Source organism: Halichoeres trimaculatus, unplaced genomic scaffold (genome assembly GCF_033239565.1).
Source record: "Halichoeres trimaculatus isolate MK-OKI-2021-1 unplaced genomic scaffold, fHalTri1.1 fHalTri1_scaffold_18, whole genome shotgun sequence".
In the NCBI taxonomy this organism is placed as follows: Eukaryota; Metazoa; Chordata; class Actinopteri; order Labriformes; family Labridae; genus Halichoeres; species Halichoeres trimaculatus.
This window is the reverse complement of record NW_027437196.1, coordinates 575,974-597,500: the sequence shown is the minus strand read 5'-3', so window position 1 is coordinate 597,500 and position 21,527 is coordinate 575,974. Positions and strand designations below refer to the sequence as shown.

The window sequence follows — 21,527 nt, the reverse complement described above, 5'->3', positions numbered from 1 at the left end:
CTTCTTTTTAACCCCATTTTTACAGCTTTATGCCTATTTTGGCCCCAATTCATCGTTTTTTGGCCACTGTCAGAAACATTTTTGGAATTTTTACATGTTTTTGGAAATTAAAATTTCAATTTAATTTCCAATTTTGCTGCCATAATCAATTTTCCTAAGCCACTTTTGGATTTTTTTTTGCCAGATTTTCACCTTTTTTTCCCCTCTCCAGGCACCGTAGTTAAAACCAAGACATGCGTCTGCTCTGAAAGATCCTGGTGCAGCCACATCACTGATTTGTTAGTTCTGCTTTTGTGATTACACGATGTTGCCATGACAATAAATCAGTGAATTATTTTTGAAAAACAGATACATTTTGCTAAATATTATTTTAGTTCATTCTAACATAAATCTTATTAATGTGGTTAAATTTTTAAGACTTTTGAAAATTGGATTTAAGACATTTTAATGCCAATTAAGGGCTTATTTTTAGAATTATGAATTCAATGCCTTTTAAGACTTTTCAAGGATCCGCGGGAACCCTGTTATATCTGGCATGCCGGGCGTGGACTGATACACTAAGCGGCGAGCGCCTCGTAGCCAGCTGTGGCTCTGCAGCGGAGGTAGCGTCGTTTTACGACACGATGAGAACTAGAGCCTTATTTAGCGGTGTTTTTGTGTGAAAGTAACGCGCTGAAAATTCTCTAAATAAAGCGTGAATGCAGACAGATATCAGATTTTTTCAGTGAGTCTCTTTATTTGTGTTTTTGGTCAAGTAAAATATGGCCCCGTCAGAGTGCAGAGGAAACCTGCAGAGGAGCAGGGAGGGGGTGTTTGGTGTGAGCGCTCTGGGCTTCTTGTGAACCTCGTGATATGACCCAACTTGATCCATCCCGGAGGATCACTTTAAGGACAGACAGTCTGTGCCTCCTGCAGTCTAACATCTCAGTGTTCAGCAGGGTCTCATATCCTCTGTGTGTCCTCCTCACTCAAGGTTTCAAAACACCATCACAACAAAAGTTACTTTGTTGAAACCATTTTTTTTTAAACTTGGAGAAGTTTCTTCCAAGTTTGGTTACAGAGGATATTTGATTAAGAAAGTAAGTAAATTAGATGTCATCTTGTCCTGTTGCTGAGTCGTATTTATCAAAGGTGATGATCTGAAGTGAATGAGTTCAGTAGCTTATAACAGAATATCTTTGTGTGTGTTGGGTCAGTGAGAGTTTTCAAAACAAAACTTAAAGTTTTAGTCATTTTAGCTCAACAAAGTTACAGAATATGATCATTATTTAATTCTTAGCGTGTGTTTCAGCGAGCAGAGGCTCTGTGGGATTTATCCTCCTCACAGGATCTGGATCCATCTGTCCTGTCAGGTTGTGCTGAATCTGCACCAGTTTGTTTCCTTCATAGATCAAATCGGCTAATACGGCTTCTTTTCAACCAGTTTTCATCCTCTCACCTGCAGAAATTCATCCTAGCTATAAAAACCCAGCTCAGGGAAACAGCATCAGTCTGCTCTGTTTAAACCTGTTAAATCTGTCTGATGAAGACAGCGTGACTCTGATCTGCACCCACCTTTCCTCGCAGGAAGGACAGATCCCTGCTCCCTATGATGTGCAGCTCCTCTGTTGATTGGTCGTTCTGGAGAGAAGAGGAGGAATGGACGTTAAAATATTTTATCATCCATGATATTCACTGTTTATCAGCTGTACTTTATGGAAGAAGCTGTTTTTGTTCATTGTGTGAATGAAAAACTCAGATAGAGCTGTGATCAGTTTGTCCAGCAGAGGGAACTCTCACTGAGTGTAAATGCACATAAAGCTGCACGACATCACTGCTCAACAGATGAAAACAAGGTTTACATTAAAAATGGTTACAACGTTAAACAATCAGCCAACCAGAAATGACCTCATTAGCATATCGGCCCCGCCCACCAGAGCTCTGCATACTTAATGAAGTCACAAACTGGGAGGTTACAGCTCCTCCACACAGGCTGCACTTCAGTTTTTTTACTTTCTCACAAAGATGCAGAGTCCAGGTTTTATTCTTTAGCTTCATAAATCAGGTTTAATCTGCGTCAGGTTAAGAAATAATCTCATTTCCTGTGTCATGAGTCTGTGGTCAGTCTGGGGTCTGCAGCAGCCTCAGAGGACAGGAAGTCAGAGCGTGGACTCTGAAAGTGAAACCTCAGTCTGAACACAGAGCCGGGCTCGCTGCGTCTCTCTGTGACGCTGAGCTTTGAACATCCACAGGCTTTGATGGATCAGAGGGACGAGAGGAGCAGGGACAGAGACCAAACCCCCGGGGCCTGGGGCAGGTCACATGACTCCACGGTGACCTGTGATTGACTCAGAGCCAGCGGTCGCTCTCTGTCCTCTGGACGGGTGAAGCTGACTGCTACAAACCTCCACCCACGCTTTGCTCACGACTAACTGTCCAAGGTTTTCATCCTTTCAGAGAGACTTTTAATAACTTTATTACATCACTGACAGACATTTACTCACTAATATATGATCTTCTGTTTGTCCTTTGTAGAAGTGTTTTTCTGATTATTATTATTATTATTATTATTTGTAAAAATGTTTCATTAAATGTAAATTTGTTTTAAGCTTGTGTTTCAAACTTTGTCATCTTGGTTTGCACTTCTCAGCCACCGTAGCCCAGGGAACGTCAGTCACATCATTTCAGACGAGCTGAGAAACAGGAAGAAGAGCTGAACACGGTGACGCTGTTTCTGAGTTTATTTGTTTTGTGTTTTCAGCTCCGTTCATCAGAGCAGCTTGTTAACGAGCTGATCTCTGATTAGTCTCTGACTGATCATCCTGCTTCATGTGTCCTGACTGAATATGCAAAACAGGGACAACAGTGACACCTGCTGGATGAGACAAACATCTGCAGAAAACTGGACTTTAAAAACAAGAGGCTGTTTGCTGCATGAAGGTTTGGTTGTACTGTCACAGTCTTCAAGGCTTTAATTTATTTGTTTTCTGTCTGATCAGGTGTTTAATCCAAACTGTCCGCTCTGCCTGAAACATGTCACAGGTAACAACAGATTAAGACGCCAGATCCAGGATTTCTGGATCAGTTTTGTGAAGTAAGCTCAGTCTGAGGATTGTGTAAGGAGGTGATGTCTGGACTGATATCTCACTTCCTGACTTAAAAACCCGGATTATCTTTCAGTATCTGGATCTGAGGCGGTGGACCCACCAGGTAGCTCTTCAGCCGGATGAACTCCACCCTGGTCTCCAGGTACTTGTTGGAGTTCCTCCCGAGCACCTTGATGAACTCCACCAGGTCTGAGCAGAACTTGTAGCCTCCCTTCAGGACACACAGCACCATGATGTTACTGTCGCCAAAGTCGTCCGTGATGTAACGAGCCAGGCGCTCGATCCTGCAGGAGTCAGAGGAGCCACACCAACACAGGTCAGCAGGAAACCAGACCACAGGTGAAGATTTATCCTCATCCTCGCACACAAGTGATTAATCAGCAAGCCTAAGCTCTAATGGATTTTTAAATATTTAAGTTACAAAAAAAATTTGGAGCATAATTTAGTCGTGTGTTTTATAAATCCACATTATCCTGAATTTAGAGTTATTCAACATTTCTGTGTCAGACTACACTCCCTAGAAACGTCCCTCATCATTTATGTCACAGTTTAGACAAAGTTTAAAAGAATTATGGCTGAAAAATCCCAGTAACCAGCTGACAGGACAAGTCTGCTAACTGCAGAGCTTGAGCATGGCACCACCTGACCTCCATCAGCTCATATTTCTGCTCCTTTTCTTCACAGTTTGCTCTTTATAACATCTATAGTAAGAAGAACAGAAAATGTTGGTAACACAGCTGATGAACAGTTGATGCGCCCCATGTACAGACAATCATTCTGATGAAATATTGATGAGGAGGAGCTGAAACATGACACACTTTCTTCAAGGTTCACACCAAAAAGGATGGGTCCTCAGCTGATTGGGGTCATGTGACTTTGGAGCAAACCATTGTTGAGTTATAGACTTTTTTTAATGGCTAACACAGTTGACACAGATGCCTCAGACACACAGAATTTGATCTAAATTAATTATTGGAATAGTTTTTAATTTTTCCAGAAAAAATAATGATCATTATTTGAGTGTGTTTTTTTTTTTAATAATGATAATAATTAAAACAGTTTTAAGTTTTTTATTTTTTATTTTTAATAATTATTATTTAAATCGTGTTTATTTTTTTTACAAAAAAATCAATAATAATTTTAATATTTTTTAAAAGTTTTTTTTAATGATTATTATTTAAAAAGCTTTTAATTTTTTTAATTTTAAATGATTATTATTAAAATAGTTCTTACGTTTTTATTTTTAATGGTTATTTATTGAAAAGTGTTTTTTTTTAACAATTAAATGATTATTTTTTAAAAACTTTTCTGGCTTTTTTATTTTACAATGATTATTATGTAAATAGTTTTTAAGTTTTTGGATTTTTAATGACACATTGTAAATAGTTTTTAATTCCTTTAAAATTCTAATAATTATTATTTAAATAGTTTTTAAACCTTTTAACATTTCAACGATTATTATTTTTTATTTTTTTATTTTTTTTAATGATAATTGTATAGACCGTTTTCTTTTATGTTTTTAAACATTTAATGATTATTGTTCAAAAAGTTTTTAAATAAAAAAAAATTAATGATTATTTTGAACAAATAATGCTGAAAATAATAAAGTCAAACATTTTTTTTGTGTTAATTTTTACATTTGAGAAATCAGCAGGAAAACTGCAAATTCCACAAAATCAATTATTGCTATAGATTTTAAGCACCTTTGTCACATCTTAATGATTATTCTAAACAAATAACACTGTGTTTTTTGCTAAATAAATGATGAACCTGTAAACTTTCTGTATTTAAAAAAAGGTGAAATATCAGCCATTCACCCCACTGTGAAATTGGTCATTGGTGGAAATTAATATTTAGTAAAATGAACCCTAAGCATAAAATGTGCAAATGATAAAAAACACAGTAAACTAAGTTGGTGAGGCGGTCCACTTCCTGTGTGTTCACCTGTTCATGATGACGCCGTGGGGGATGTAAACACTCTCGATGTCCTCGTGGTAATGCTCCGGGTACGTGAAGAGGTCCAGACTGTAACCGGGCCACTCGTCTTTGATCTGGGACAGAAACGACAAAATCCTTCAGAGAGTTTGAAGATTTTACTGAACCACATTTTAAACCTGAGGACGATCAACGTCCAGATCAGCTGATCAGGAAGTTTTAGTCATTTTGTAAACACACATCAGTAAAAATGACTCTTTGGTCGACTCGTCAGTGAGGGAAACGGTTTCAGCCCTCAGCATCTTTATCCTAAACCTCAAACACGTCTTTATTCCCACTCCTCATCATTTCCTCCTCAGTCAGGGATCCACAGGAACCTCAGAGGTGTTGGAAAAGCTGCTTAGAGTTATGATTCATCAAACACAGACCTGGAGGAATCCAGTCAGAGGAAAACAAACAGGTTATCGTCTGACAGCAGCTCCACGTCCACAGCTGAGACATCGTTAGGAGCAGTTAACGAAGAATGGAGCAGGATGGGCCTGAAACTCACCACGATTCCTCTTTTCATCCCCGCGTTCTCCATCCGTGGGCTGAGAGTGATCCTGAGTGATCCTGAGAGTGATCCTGAGAGTGATCCTGAGAGTGATCCTGAGAGTGATCCTGAGAGTGATCCTGACAGTGATCCTGACAGTGATCCTGACAGTGATCCTGAGAGCGATCCTGAGAGTGATCCTGAGAGTGATCCTGAGAGTGATCCTGAGAGGGCTGAAGGTTGAGGAGAGGTCCGTCCTGACTGTGAACACAACACACAGAGTTTACTGATGAAGGTTTAACATCCTCTACAGCAGAAATCAGCAAACAGCTCCACTCACCGCTTCACTGAAGCTCCCAGAAAACAAAGAGGAAGTCAAACCACATCCCAGGAAGCCCCGTCCCAGCCCGTGGGATCACGCCGCAGTCATTTGCGTGGAACAGGACAGCTTTGTTTACGAAGAATTAAGAGGATAATCAGCCTCATGTGATGGAGGAGCAGGCCACGGACGGAGGACGGGAAGAAATGACCGAGCAGACAGTTTGATTCAGAGAGGACGAGGAGTTCACAGATTTATTTAAGAGAAGAGACAGTACACTGAGCAGTGTGTGTGTGTGTGTGTGTGTGTGTGTGTGTGTGTGTGTGTGTGTGAGGATCTCTACAGGTTTGTGTAACACTCGAACAGACACTCTGAACCCCTGTTTACACACAGCCAGTCTTTATTAGTCCTGGTTCTTGGGGACGTAGATGGTCCTGAACTTCTCCATGCGCTGGATGTCGTTCTTCAGCTGCTCCATCTCCTTCTCCAGACGCGTCTTCCTGGCTTTCTTCGTCATGGTGTCCGTGACGAACGAGAGGCCCTGGTACTCGTGATGCAGCAGATCCCAGTTCTTCTTCAGGCCCTGGAAGGAGATCAGAGTCAGGGTTTGGTCTAAAAACCTCCTGCAGGGTCAGTTTCAGGGTTAAATCTGGAGGAGCGGCTGAGAAACGCCTCAGAGCATCTCGACAGAGACGCTGCACAGGCTCAGGGTGTTAGAGCAGACTTATGGTAACAGAATAAAGACGATAAGACTTTAAAGATGTGAAATGCTGTTCTCCTTCAGCTGCTCCAGATGTCTGTGTGATCCCTGCTGGCTGAGGAGACGCCTGTCGCAGCACACGCGTGTGTTTGTGTACCTCCAGGATGTTGGTCCTCTCCTCCTCAGACAGCTGCTTCATGGCTCCCTGCGCTCTCTGCTCTTTCACAAAGTTTCTGAACTCCTCCTGAGCCATCTTCTCCTCTTCATTTCGCTGCTGCAGGTACTGAGGGACTTCTCCATAGTCCTGGAAACAGGAGCAGAAAGTTCAGACATTATCACTTTAGTCTGATCCTTTGCCTCCCTCTGTGTTTAACGTGCCGTCTACCTTTTTCCTGATGTACTGAGGGATGAGCCCTGAGTTCTCCAGCCGCTGCCTGTGTCCCTTGCTGGAGTCCACACAGGTGGGCTGGGGCTTCATGGGAACAGCTGACACCGTCTTCAGGAAGTCTCTTTTGGTCTGAAGGCCCATGACAGGTGGATCCGTCCTGGCAGGAACAGGGGGCTTCCTGGCAGAGCAGGAACGAGCCTCTCTCGATGACTCTGCCTCTGAAAACATGAAACACGGGGATAAGAAAACACCGTCTCTGCTACACCTGGAGGAACACCCAGGTAGATACTGGACTCACTTCCAGCTGGTTTGGGGTCTTTGGAGCGCTTCTTGAGGAACTTCTCCGGGGAGGGCAGCTCCACCTCTGCAGGTCCCATCGTCCTCCTGGCGTCTTTGGTGGATTTACTTTCTTGGAGGACTGTTGGTCTGAACTTGGACATGTACCTTACAGAGCGTGTTAGAGAAAACCATCAGCACATCGACGCGTTTCTTTGTCATTTATGAATAAAAATATCAAATTATTTTTAAATCAAACTAAGTTTTCCTGGTTTCCCCTCTCAACACTTCACTCCTGAACAAGGTTATAATATTTAACTAAAACGAAACTAAAAAGTAAAAGTAAAATTTAAAATACATCGCAGTTAACTCAAACTAATAAAAACTAGAAAATAAAATTAAAGCGATACGTAAACTAAAACTGTATCTTGTGTTCACTAAACTAACTGAAACTAACTAAAATTAAAGACTAAATGTCCTTAGTTATAGTTTCTGACAATATTAACAGCCTTTAGGATTTAAATTAATCCGACACATTTTCCCGACGAATTTTACGACAGTTTTCAGCAGTTGTCAGCGCCGTACGGCACCATCAAAGCGATGTGCTGGGATGTGCTTGTTTCCTGCACTGACTGGCTGTGCTCTGTGCTGAGACCAAACGTAGAGGAGCAACGAATCAGAGCATCTGTGACAGTTTGATTTAATCTGAGTCTGACTTTATTGTTACAGAGTCCAAGTTTATAATTATTAAAGCTCAGATTATATTGTTTTATATAATTTATGTTGATATTATTTTTATTTAATTCATGTTAACATTATTTTATATAATCTATATTTATATTTTTTATATTTAGTTTATATTATTTTCTTGTGTTTAAAGCAGCAGCCAACAGTTCAGTATCAGCATTGACTGAGCAGTGAGCACTATGATGAACTGGAAAATAAACAGTATGACAAAATATTTACTCTGACCTTTTTGAACCCTGCACCTGGTTAATAAGGTATGAAAAACTAAAACTAAACTAAAACTAAGCCTTGTTGTAAAAATTAAAACTAAATAAAAACTAGAATGCCCGCTCTAAAACTAATTAAAACTAAACTGTAATGGAAAAAAATGTCAAAACTAACTAAAACTAAACTATAATGACAAATCCCAAACTATTCTAACCTTGCTCCTGAATCACCTCTCAGTCATGCTAACTGGCTGCTAACAACAGTAACCTCAGAAAGTTTCACATTAATCAGTCTTTTTGAGGTCTAACATACCTGGGCGGTTTCCGGGGCGCTGTCTCCTCTCTGGGTAAAAGGTTATAAACACTTTCAGGAGGATAAATAAACCCGGACATGATGAAAGACTTCAGTTTGACTCTGAGACACGGCACTAGAGCAGTTTGAGTGAGCTGGATTTGTTTGACAACACGCAGCTGGCTGGTTGCTAGGCAACAAGTGCAGCAGGCGTGACGTTTGCGTACAGTTGTAGAGTCCACTTTTGAATGGGCTGAGCTGTGTTCATTAGAGGTTAAAATGCTGGCTATTGTTTAAAACGTCACACTCTTTGAATGTTTATCCAAATACTTCAGAAATTTAACTTTCATCGTCCTGTTACAGCCTTTTCCTCCGCGCAGCTTCATTTCTGCACTTTTCATCAACCGTCGACCGAAACAAACACCTGTTACTCCAAAAAACCTGCGTCACATTTCACTCTACAACCCAGTGTCATTGTCCTGTATGATAATAAATCAGATTTAATGTGAAAACGGTGAACTAACGCCAACATGAGTCGAACTTTTCCACCCGGAGCCCTGAAAAACAACTCTCCGTGAGTACCTGAATGCAGCACAATGCTAACTAGCGTTAGCCGGTCCCTGAGTTAAGCGCGAACACATTTCAGGTCATTCGCTGTTATCTATCTGTTTTACCTGTTAAATTATGAGTCCAAATCAAACTTAACTCTCATAGAAGATATAAGAATACTTCCGTTTGTGTCCTTGAGGCGGGAGTTTAGCGCGCCGTCGAATTTTAGCCGCACGTTCGCTATGTTTGTCCCTTCCGGATGGCCGTAGTGTTTTGATTCTGCTCCCTGTCCACCATGCGGAGCTGACATGCACTTTGCCCGTTACATTAAACCATGTGATCACTCTTGGCCCAGCTAAAACCATATGATAGGACGTGGAGTGTGGATCTAACGTGAGTGTGTGTCATTGACCTGTCACCTGTATCTGTTTGTGATAAAGGTGTGGATCATCAAGGCTACTGTCCTGGCTCCGAAACACGTGTTAGGTTGAGGATCCACGGGTGACCTGGTGGATTTATAGGAGTAATGAATATATGACACAGGTGTTCCTGCATTAAAGCTGATTTATTCATGTCTGTTTGTTTATGACTTACAGGAGCTGCTGCGTTCAGGCTCCATGGGTTTTCTGAGAGCGGGTCAGCGCGCTGTCAGAGCTGCTGCCATCTTCAGCACCAAACACACGTCATGTCTGTCCACCAAAGCCCCCCATCCAGGGACCAAGAACATCCTCCTCATGGGCCCCCCTGGAGCCGGGAAGACCACAGTGGGCCGGATCGTGGCCCGCAGACTGGGACTCCCTGCTGTGGACGTGGACGATGACGTCCTGGAGCCAACATGGAGGATGCCTGTTGCTGCCAAGCTGGCTGCGGTGGGTGGCGAGCGCTTCCTGGAGGAGGAGGGCGACGCTCTGAGGAACTTCTCTGCGTCTGGATGCGTGGTGTCCCTCACAGGGTCCAACCCGCTGCACGCTGCAGCCATGCAGCACCTCACAGAGTCCGGGCTGGTGGTCTACCTGGACGTGGACAGCGAAGACATCATACAGAGACTAACCAGGATGAAGGTGAACAGGATTGTGGGTCAGGAGGCGGGGGCGTCCATGAGGGACATCCTGCTCTACAGGAAGCAGTTTTACGAGCGGTGGGTGGACGTCAGGGTGCTGTGTGGGACGGGGGACACGGTGGAGGAGGTGGCGGAGAAAGTCCTGCAGGCTGTGGACAGGTACCAGAACCAGGCTGGAGAAAGCTACGTGTCAACGCGGAGCGATGGCGAGGGGTCAGCCAATCAGAAATCGTTCTTCAGCGACGTGGTGATCGAGGGTCTGGCGTCAGATGGAGGCCTCTATGTTCCTGAAAAGGGTTTCCCCGTCCTGAGCGCTCGGGAGTGGCTCAGACTCGTGGACCTGTCGTACCCGGAGCGGGCGCTGCTGATTCTGGAGAAGTGCATCCACCCGTTGGAGGTTTCTGCTTCAGCTCTGAGGGAAATGACCTTCACGGCGTACGGCTCTAACTTCTCGTGTGAGGCGGTGGCGCCGGTGAAGCACCTGATGAAGAACCAGTTCGTCCAGGAGCTCTTCCACGGCCCCACCGCCTCCTTCAAAGACCTCGCCCTGCAGCTCATGCCCCGGCTCTTCGCCCACTGCCTCCCTCAAATGTGCAACTACCTCATCCTGGTCGCCACGTCGGGCGACACGGGGAGCGCGGTGCTCAGTGGGTTTAGCGGGCTCAGCGGCGTGGACAGACAGCGGACCGGCGTGCTGGTCTTCTTCCCGGAGGAGGGCGTGAGTGAGATCCAGAAGCTGCAGATGACGAGCTTCAGGGAGGGGAACGCCCGCGCCGTCAGCGTGCGCTCAGACTTCGACTTCTGTCAGCGAGCCATCAAGAGGATGTTCGGGGAGGCGGGGCTGACCGGGCACCTCGCCGTGGAGTACGGGACGGTCCTCAGCACCGCCAACTCCATCAACTGGGCGCGGCTGCTGCCTCAGGTGTGTGTCGCTCTGAGCCCTTCGTTTGGTTTCCTCTGCAGGTTTTTTGGTTATGACCTCACTTCCTGTCCTTGTCTCCTCCTCAGGTGGTGTATCACGCCTCAGCGTACCTGGACCTGTGCAGAGATGGCGTGGTGCAGTTCGGGGAGCCCTTCGATGTGTGTATCCCTTCCGGTAACTTTGGAAACGCCATGTCAGCCGTCTACGCCAAGCAGATGGGCGTCCCCATCAGGAAGGTCATCTGTGCGTCCAATCACAACCGCATCATCACCGACTTCTTCGCCTCAGGAGAGTACGACCTGCGCGGCCGGCGCCTCACGCCCTCTGAGTCCCCCGCCATAGACATCCTGAAGTCCTCCAACGTGGAGCGCTTCGTCCACCATGCCTCCCGCGGGGACGGACGCCTCGTCAGGGAGCTCTTCTCCCGTTTGGACGCGCAGCAGCACTTCCAGGTTCCTGAGCGCCTCCTCCGCAGGATGCAGCAGGAGGTGCAGGCCGGCTGGTGCTCTGAAGACGACTGCTTGGCCGCCATCCGTAGCGTGCACACCCACACGGGCTACGTCATGGACACACACACCGCCGTGGCCAAAGTGGTGGCTGACAGGCTGCAGGACGGCTCCTGCCCCGTGGTCATCTGCTCCACCGCGCACTACGGGAAGTTCGCCCCCGCCGTGTTCAGAGCCTTACAGATCCAGAACGTTCCAGAGGATCCCGTGGAGCAGCTGAGGACGCTCGCATCGACCGCGAGGAGACCGGAAATACACCGCGACATGATGAGGCGGCTGCAGGAGAGCGTGAGAGGACACACGGTGTGTACGGCAGAGTACGGCGTGCTGGTGGAGGAGGTGGAGGCCATGATACACGACTGCTTCCTCAGAGTCCTGTAGGTCGATCAGAGACGCAGGAATCACTTCATGGCGTGAGCTGGTGATTCGTTGTGTTTCCAGTGTTTACGTAACGTCTGAGCTCAGCCCAGGGAAATAAATCAGTCTGGTTTTTGGACCGAACGTTCCTGAACGTTCAGGACGGAGAGGAACAGGGCGCCGTGTTCCCTCTGATCGGCGTGTAATAACCCTGATCAGGTTTATAACGGGCTCTAAAACCTGTTGATGAAGCAGCGTTCGCTCCGTGGTTATCACAGCTCCTCTGCTCTGGTCTGAGCTGAGAGGAAACAGTAACGCTGTGATGGTTTATGGGTGTTACTGGAAGGAGAGTAAAGGCCGGCTCAGTCAGGGTGTTATAAACTGATCAGAGAGTGATATCAGATCAATATCCAGAAATAATCAGCTGCTTGATGAACTCTGAGTCCTTTTCTGATTACGTAAACTCAAAGAGCTGATTGTCTACCTGTGTCCACCTCACTGAAAATAAATCTCTGTTATTTAAAACTCTTTGAATCATGAGTAAGCACTTTTTTTTTTCTAGTTCAAACTACTCAGGCCTCATTTTTGTCTTTTTATGGCTTCAAATCTGACATTTCTCTGGACTGGTCAGGGCGATCTGGCTCACGTTTAAACAAGATTAGATTAGATAAGATAAGGGAAGCCTTCATTCTTCCCATAACATGGAGATTTTCATTGTTACAGCAGCAAATATAAAAGTGTAGAGTGAAAAACATCAAAATAAGAAAATATCGATAGAAGAATAAAGGAAGAGTGACTTAGGTAAATAAAAATATACATGTTAAGGACAACATAAAGGTAGAAAGTTTTTTGGAAGGGGTGGGACATGTTGTCCATTACAGTCTTACATTCCCATCACCATGGATGAAAGGACAGGTCCATGTCACCTCTTATTAGCTCACACCACATCACCATCACAGCATCTTTGCCTCCTTCTCCTCAGCTCATGGTAAACATCTGGCCTAGCACCGGTTAGCATCAAATGCTAGAGGCTCCTAACAGCTGATCTAATACATAAAAAATGCAGTCATTGCTACATGTTGGATCTTTGGACAGACACAGGAACAAAAAATACAAAACCAGTTTGGTGTCTATGACCAACGAATAAGACATAGAGAGTAAATACTCTAAATACAAAGACGACAAAAAAGAGAGGAAAAAAAGGGACGAAAAGAGAGATTTTCTGCTAAAAATAAAATATAAAAATTCTCTCAGATTCTTCTTTTGGTGTGTAATTTCTGTAATTTTATGTTTCTCCTCTTCTCTGAAAAATCAGCTAACACCATTCCTGTCATTTTTCCCAGGTTTCCATGTGGGAAAAATAGGAAACGTTTACCTGATTTGGGTGTAAAATGTAAAGAGTTTTTCTACAGGTATGTGTCAAATCTTCCTCCCACAGCCTGAGGAGGAGCTGTGAGTGAAGCAGCAGCTCAGGGAGGAGTAAAGTTAAAGCTGTAGGAGTCAGGCTGTCCTGTTGTTTGTCTCTTTATGTTCGACCTGTAATAAACTCCTCTCAGCCTCACGTACACAGGTTGGACCGGCTCCAGCTGCTCCACAGGACGAGGGTCATAAAAACAGATCTTAAAGACTGAACTCCTGCTCATCCAAACTAACCACTTCACTTTTTAAAAACCAGACGTGTCAGAAAAGACGTCTCCTCCTGTAAATCCTCCTCACACCGTCCCTCTGAGCAGGTGCTGTCTCAGCAGGTCAGAGGATTTCAGAGACCTGCAGGTCTGCTGAGGACCGCAGATGTTCACAGAGATGAAAAGTCCAGCTGGGTGTGAGGAAAACTTTCAGAGGTCTGATCCAGATCAGCCTCTCTGTGTGGTTTCTGTCAGGACGAACAGGGGAGGATTCAGAGCTTTAGCTGCAGACGAGGAGTCAGGCCGAGATCTCCAGGTGACAGGAGGCAGATCTGTATGGGGCGCCGTTTGTAAAGCAGCACATGCTAAAAAACAGCAACAGTTTGTCACATTTAGCTTCAAACCATGTGCAAAAAAACAGGTGTGATTTTTTCTAGTGACCTCTTATGACATTTAGAGCAATATTTGTCATCTTAGAGATATCTTAAATAGTTAAATGTAAACATTAAATGTCACAGGTAATGCTATATATAAATATAAATGCTAAATATAATATATATTTTAAATCTGAATCTAAATGTTAAATCTAAATGCTCTCAGCCATACCAGTCTCCCTCGACATTTTGTGCAATATATATCTTTTTAATTCATTCTGCTAAAACACCACAATTAAATAGATCAGATTCTCTCTATCAGCTGTGCTAGCAGCCATTTATTTCTGACACTGCATGATAACATGTTGCACACCACAATGGTAGCTCTGTGAGCTTTTATTTTGGTACTTCCTGTTACCGGGTGTTTCAATTTGCATATTAGCTAAATATTTAGTTGCTGAGAGATTTAGATTTGGAATAAACATTTGTATTTAGAATTGATATTTATATTTATATTTAACATTTATATTTAAAATTCATATTTACAATTTATATTTAAGATTTATATTTAACATTTATATCTATATTTAACATTTATATTTATATTTAACATTTATATTTATGTTTAAGATTTTATTTAAATTTGTATTTAACATTTATATTTGTATTTATATTTATATTTAACATTTATATTTAAATTTATTTTTAACATTTGTATTTATATTTAAGGTTTATATTTAAATTTATATGTAACGTTCATATTTACATTTTAAATTTATATGTATATTTAGCATTTATATTTTTATATAGCATTTATATTTTTATATAGCATTTATATTTTTATATAGCATCTACGTGTGACATTTTTCTAAGATGACAAATATTGTTCTGAATGTCATAAGAGGTCACTAGAAAAAATCACACCCATCTTTTTGCACATGGTTTGAAGCTAAATGTGACAAAATATTGCTGTTTTTTTTTTTTAGCATGTGTTGCTTTACAAACGGCGCCCCATAGATCTGATTGATTAAATGATGATCAGATGTGAGGGTGGTGCTAACAAGGTCAAGATCGTGAGTACAGGGGGATGAGAGATTAAGATTATGACGCCTGGTTCGTCACTGTTAATCTGGAGGAAAGCGTAGAGAGATCGGTCACGTGGTGAGGGTCAAAGATACAGAGTCAGACGCTAACAGCCTCACAGCAAACATAAAAACAGTGTTTTTGTATAATATTTCGAGGTGGAGGAGGTAGAGACAGAAAGGGAGAGGACCGAGCACTGAACCCTGGGGGACGCCCAGTGACAGACACTGACGACCTGTCTTTAAGGTTGAGTTTCTCTCCTGATTACCTCAACAATCAGCCTCTGGTTTTCTTTTTAATCTTATCTAAAGTTTCACGTGAATGAAATGTTTTCTGACCCACTGCCCTGAATCATCTGACCTCTGCCCCACATAGAGAGCGTATAACTTTATAACATGAAGCTGAGGAGGTCGTATAGAGAGATCACAGATCCACACCAGGAGGAAACACGGGGGCTTTGTTTGAAAGAAATGATTTTATTCCTCGTAAGAAAAAGTAAACGATCACAACAAGCTAATGTTTAACAGCAGGAGTAGATAAAGTTTAAAGGTCAGACATCTGTTTGATCTGAGCCTGAATCTGAGCCTGTGTTTACCTTCTGAGGGTCACGTACCTCGACCTGTTTATCTCCACTTTACAGTCACTGAACTGTGAATTTAACGAGCTGTATAAATCAGGTGATGGGATTGATCCTTTCCGATGTCAAATCTTAACATCAAACAATAAAAACTCATCTTTGATCACATTTCCTGACAGACAATCCTCATTAGATTTTAACGACATTTAGGAAACAAACACAGAGGATTGGGTTTCAGGATCATAATCCTAACCGTCTCTGAGGATGTTTTCCCTCATTACAAACAGTTCAGTATCAGTATCCTGATTTTTAACTGAGCAGCTGTTTGAATCCTCCATTCTGATTGGTCAAACTAAGGTTATTACTTCTGAACATCAAACAAACCCTGAAAATTTACCTGAACGTTAAATATGACACTAAAACGTGAAAACTCAAAGAAAAAATCTGCGGAAACACATCCTGCAGCCAGTCAGTAGGGGGAGCTCTGACTGTTTTGGCTGCACTTTTCAGGAGCTGTCATGCCATCCATCTTTTAAAGGTCCTATATTCTGCAAAAATCCCTTTATGAAGTCTTTTAGTGAAATGTGTGGGTCTTTGTCTTTCCACCCAGCCCACAAAATGTGATATTTAATGACCAAACCTGTTCTTAGTAGAGCTTGTGAATGTAAAATCCTGACCTAAAACCAGCTGTTTGGATTTTGGGGATTTGCCAACGTCAGCGGTTCCCTTTTTGACCAATCAGGAGCAAGTCTGACCTGATTGGTTTACCAGAGCAGATACCCCGAAACCCCTCAGAGAATGCCAAAGTTGAAGAGCCATCACTGCTCTGTTTTTGGCTGTAAACAGCCTCATAGTTCCATGCTCAAGCTTCCCATCTCAGAAGAAGACAGACTAAGTGTCTAGAGTTCATTTATCAGGAAATGTTCCAGCTACACTCAGTAAAACTGTGCATGTGTGTGCTAGTCACTTCACGGCCGACTGCTTTTCCAACTTTGGACAGTCCAACAGAGGGCTAGCCAATAGACTGGTCCTGAATCCAGGCGCATTACCAACCATCCTCCAACAAACCTGGGACCCTGGAAATGTGAGTATTTTAAATGCTGTGTGCTGTGGAGCAGATGAAGAGCTTTTCCTCAGTGTCCCCCCTGTCTCTGTGTTAGCTTCAGGATGCTAACTTTAGCTGCAGTTAGCCTGTTGTTTTAGCCTGTAATGTTACGGTAAAGGAGCTTCTCTGTTTTCTAAACATTGTGCACTCGGAGCTCGTGGCGCCGCTCTCAGTGACGTGGAAGAGCGGGACGGTATCAGCGGTGGCTCATTTACATATGAAGGCCACGCCCACTAAATCAGAGCGTTCTGAACAGAGGGGCTATGAGAGCCTGGAAACAATGCTGCTGTGCTTGATTTATTGGCTTTTTGGACCAAAACATGTTACTAACATTTCATGAAGACATCAATGATCCAGATTAAACTGCAGGAAAGGAGCAGGAGATGGGATCTTTAATATGACAGAAACTTTTTCATGAAGCTGCAAAATCCAGAATTTCAGGCTGAAACTAGAGAAAGGGAGTGAACCTTGAACATGGAGCTGAGCGTCAGAGCTCGACATCATCTGATTTATGAGAGAGAAGCTGCACACACACACACACACACACACACACACACACACACACACACACACACACACACCGTTATACCTCAGGTTCACATTCAAGAGATGGGAACAGGCTGCTACCTGCAATTATCCCTGCTCACCCAGCCGTGGGCCACGAGGAGCTCAGCAACAGCTGGCTCTCTCCCTCCCCCCTGCCTCACACACACACACACAGACACACACACACACACACTTACATGCATCTGCACACTCCCTCTCCTCCCCCTTTGGACATTTACCCTCCCATTCCTCACATCCAGCTGCCAGGCAGCGTGATTAATAAGGAGAGGAGAGGAGAGGAGAGGAGAGGAGAGGAGAGGAGAGGAGAGGAGAGGAGAGGAGAGGAGAGGAGGAAGCACAGTAAACTCAGCAGCAGAGGAAAACATCTCCTGATTCAGAGAAAGAGTCAGAGTCCTGATCCATCCTGACGTCCCTCTGTCGCTCTGACTTTCTCAGCCAATCAGAGCCCAGAGATCCATGGATCAGACCTCTGACGCCCTCTTCCTGTTCCCGTGTCTCTGGTTTTCACACACTGAGGGGTAAACTGTTCAGGAACTGGTTTCTTACATCAAATCTGGACACGCTGCATGTCGTCAGTTTTACTGTAACGTGCTCAGATCAAAGGAGACCTTCACAGGAGACCAGGGCATGATGGGTAATATCCCAGATTCCCTACACTCACGGTTTGACTACACCGTAAAAAATGACTGTAAACATAACAAGGAAATTTCAACTGTAAAATCCTTTGAATATTTTTACAGTGTAAAAGTAGGTCGCAGGTTTCTGTTTTTTCTCCTTCACTCTCTGAAAACTGAGGAGCATCAGCTCGTCTGCCTCCAACAAACGCTCAAACAGCTCCCAATAAAACGCCAACATCCTCCTCCTCTGTCAGCTCCTGTCTCCTCCTCCTCACTCCTCCTGACTGCTCCACATCCTGGTCCCTGCAGGGTTCAGGTCTTCCTGTGACCCTGATATCTGAAAGAAGCCTGATGAGCAGAGCTGAGTGTGTGTGTATGTGAGTGTGTGAGTGTGTGAGAGAGTGTGTATCCCTGTGTAGGGAGGTGGTTTTTGCTCTGATCAATGGATTCTTCCTGGAAGCAGAAACCAAACAATCAGCCAACACATCTCGACAGCGTGTTCACCCGAGGCTTCCCCGCTAATTACCTCAGACATCGATTCTCACCCCGAGCCTCCCTCAGCGGAGCCAGCACAGGAGGAGGAGGAAGGAGCTAACGAAGGAGTCAACAGGAGCAGCTCCCAGGAAACGGTCTGTTCTGTTTCAACACACGCTGGAGGCCAAACGCTCCTCATCAGGACCGATGAGCTCCAACCGTCTGTGATCAGACCAGATCCAGGGAGGGAGGACCACCTGGAGGCTCCTGGATCAGGAGGAGCCTCCATCAGGCTGCTGGTGACCTCCTCCTCGTCTCGTGATGAAGGAGCAGACTCCATCTCAGGATGAGGAAGCAGCGACCTTGAGACGGCTCTGTGTGAGATGAGACAGGAGCGCCGTCTCGTGGGACGCCGTGACAGCTGACTGACAGGGGTTAACTGCCGGGGAAAGGCCGAGCGGCTCGAGGTGTGAAACTGACCCCCCCCCCCCCCCCCCCCCCCCAAGCCCTCTCACTTCAAACATGAGGCGGGGCCAAAGGTCAAGACGCTGACAGCGGCGCTGACAGCGGCGCTGATAGACGGCGGCCTGTCGCTGATCCACCAGATCCTCCTGTGATTTCCTGCTCGTTGTGTTTCAAACTTCAGCTCAGCGCTGCCACGGTAACGGGCTTTCTGCTCGCAGCGTGAGGGTTAAAACTCAGAGAGGAGCCAGGTCTCACTCTGAGAGCACGTTTCTGATTTTAAAGATCCTCCGTTTGAGAGAAATCTGCATCAAGACGTTTATCTGGAAATGTGACTGACGACCGGTCTATATGATCAGCTTTAGCTCGTTAGATATTAGCCAACATTAGCATCCAGAGGTATCCTGATAGATAGATACTGCCTCACATGGCTCTAGCTCCTGTTTTAGCCTCTTGTTGTGTGTTAGCCTTTAGCTTGTTATTAAACTTTTATCAAGTGTTTAGACTGTAGTTGTGTTTACTCCTTTTACTTGTGTTTAAGCCACTAGCTTGTGTTTTAGCCTGTAGCTTGTGTTTAGCCCTGTAACTGTTTTTTTTGTTAGCCTTTAGTCTGTATTTTAGCCACTAGCGAGTTTTATTAGCCTTTAGTTCATGTTCGAGCCTTGTAGCTGTTTTTTTGGCCCTGAGCCTGTGTTTTAGCCTCTAGCTTGAGTTTTAAGCCTTTAGCTTGTGTTTTAGCCTTGTAGCTGCTGTCTTTACCCTTTAGCTTGTGTTTTAGCCTTGTAGCTGCTGTCTTTACCCTTTAGCTTGTGTTTTAGCCTTGTAGCTGCTGTCTTTACCCTTTAGCTTGTGTTTTAGCCTTGTAGCTGCTGTCTTTACCCTTTAGCTTGTGTTTTAGCCTTACCCTTATGATAAGCCTTGTAGCTGTTTTTTAGCCTTTGGCCTAGGTAGTCTCAAGCTTGTGTTTTAGCCTTGAGCTTGTGTTTTAGCCTTTAGCCTGTGTTTTAGCCACTAGCTTGTGTTTTGGCCTTTAGTCTGTGTTTTAGCCACTAGCTTGTGTTTTGGCCTTTAGTCTGTGTTTTAGCCACTAGCTTGTGTTTTGGCCTTTAGTCTGTGTTTTAGCCACTAGCTTGTGTTTTGGCCTTTAGCCTGTGTTTTAGACTTGTATTTGGTGGTTTTAGCTTCTAGCTTGTGTTTTAGCCTTGAGCTTGTGTTTTGGCTTTTCCCCTCTTTTTTAGCCATTAGCTCATATTTAAGCCCTTAAAAACCATACAGCTTATGTATTTATGTTTTTATTAACAATATTTTACACATTTTAAATGTGCTTTTACCAACTGATGGGCTCACTGAGTCTTTATGCATTGTAAGAAACTTGAAGTGGGAATTTTATGGAGCACCCAGAGCGGGAAGTGACTACAAGTGGAGTTAATGTTTATGCCCAATAATAAAAGAAGTAACTCTGTAACACTGACGACTTGAGTCAATAATGACTATTTTTGTGAGTGGAGGTGTTTCAGTGGAAGTGATGAAGGTGAATAATTAAAGGAGGAAGAGGCTGATCACCTAAATGAAAAATGCCAGTCACAGACAGAGACAGACGACGGCCAGCAGCCAATCAGAGGGGGGCAACACCTGGAGAGCCATTGAGGAGACAACTCAACCTACATTCCTTAGAGAAACTCTGTTAGTGACTGTATATTGGTGCTGAGAGAGAGAACCAGGACGCCTCCTGATCCTGTGCGTGTGTTAGCCTTTAGCTCCTGTGTTAGCCTTTAGCTCCTGTGTTAGCCTTTAGCTCGAGCTCTATCTCTCTCCCGTTTCTCTTTCTTCTGCTCTTCTGTCCTTTTTCTGTCTGACAGTTAGGCTCCAGTGTCCACCATCACTACAAAGTTAATCACAGAAATCATAAAGAAATCGAAACTTCATCAGCCCGCGTGGTGTTGTCATGGAGACCTAGACGTGCCGTTAATCATGTCTATTGGATCAGGCAGATATCTAGAAGAGAAACTTTTTCAAGATCACTCAGAAACTCCTCATGGAGAAAATGTTGAACTAATGCAGTGATTGTAGCTATCGTAGCTAGCATAGCTATCATAGCTATCGTAGCTAGTGTAGCTATCAGCTGATTCCAGAGACCAGGTATCGGTTTTGTTTCAGGACTTAGAAACTGGACTGGTTCCCCTCTCGCTGGTCAAAGCGTTTCTCTCCCGTTGACTCAGGTTTTCAGGTAGACCCTGTTACCAACTCCTGACCCTGGAGCGCCATGTCTCTTTGATCAGACACACTTCCTGTTTGGATCCAGCTCCTGTGGTAAACGGGTCAAACAAACTTGAGGCGTTAAACTCTGATCCTGACACCTTTCCACAGAGTTTACCACCTTGTTTTCACTCTCCAACGTCGGATCAAACGGCTTAATTCAGGCTGATGCAGTTACTCAGTAACTCAGGTGTGACTCACCTGTGCGCCTGGCTCGACCAAGCAGGTCATTGGGTTAATTTAGCCGTTGATTAACTCGGGGCTGAATCAGAGCGAGCTGATATCACAGATTTCCTCCTTCTCTCCGTCCGTCTTTATCACTTTACAGCCTCTGGACTCACGCGTGTGCCAGGAACACCGAACCCTTCCCGTGTTCCCGATCGAAGCTGCTGACCTCATCATTAACCACGGGCTGTAGGAGGCGTGGAGGAGGAGGTGCTCACTCTTTAAATCAAGGCTCTTCCTCCTAATCTGAGTAATCTGTGTGATCTGAGCTTCCTGACGGTCTGAGG

General features: G+C 44.2%; 3 protein-coding genes across 5 annotated transcripts in view; 1 reads left to right on the top strand and 2 right to left on the bottom strand.

Moving 5' to 3' along the window:
- Nucleotides 1-5,680, bottom strand: part of prtfdc1a (phosphoribosyl transferase domain containing 1a) — an 11,403-nt gene extending 5,723 nt beyond the window's left edge. Inside the window, exons 1-4 of the mRNA XM_074693570.1 lie at nt 5,572-5,680; nt 5,031-5,137; nt 3,187-3,370; nt 1,555-1,620 (exon numbers count right to left, since the gene is read on the bottom strand). Coding sequence (XP_074549671.1) covers nt 1,555-1,620; nt 3,187-3,370; nt 5,031-5,137; nt 5,572-5,604 — 390 coding nt within the window. The 5' untranslated portion in view covers nt 5,605-5,680. The remainder of the gene's footprint in view (nt 1-1,554; nt 1,621-3,186; nt 3,371-5,030; nt 5,138-5,571) is intronic.
- Nucleotides 5,681-6,275: 595 nt separating this feature from the next.
- Nucleotides 6,276-9,085, bottom strand: enkur (enkurin, TRPC channel interacting protein). The gene is made up of 5 exons (XM_074693569.1): nt 8,503-9,085; nt 7,259-7,404; nt 6,958-7,178; nt 6,730-6,876; nt 6,276-6,455 (listed from the first exon to the last, which is right to left on the bottom strand). The coding sequence occupies exons 1-5, from the start codon at nt 8,580-8,582 to the stop codon at nt 6,276-6,278; spliced, it is 774 nt and encodes a 257-aa protein (XP_074549670.1). The 5' UTR covers nt 8,583-9,085.
- A 117-nt stretch (nt 9,086-9,202) lies between these two features.
- Nucleotides 9,203-12,522, top strand: thnsl1 (threonine synthase like 1). 3 transcript variants are annotated; one of them, XM_074693565.1, is made up of 3 exons: nt 9,203-9,423; nt 9,627-11,012; nt 11,099-12,522. In XM_074693565.1, the coding sequence occupies exons 2-3, from the start codon at nt 9,648-9,650 to the stop codon at nt 11,897-11,899; spliced, it is 2,166 nt and encodes a 721-aa protein (XP_074549666.1). In that variant the 5' UTR covers nt 9,203-9,423; nt 9,627-9,647; the 3' UTR covers nt 11,900-12,522. The 3 variants fall into 3 exon arrangements, with proteins under 3 accessions (XP_074549666.1, XP_074549667.1, XP_074549668.1); XM_074693566.1 differs by having other exon boundaries at nt 9,203-9,511; XM_074693567.1 differs by lacking the exon at nt 9,203-9,423 and adding an exon at nt 9,513-9,531.
- Nucleotides 12,523-21,527: the final 9,005 nt, after the last annotated feature.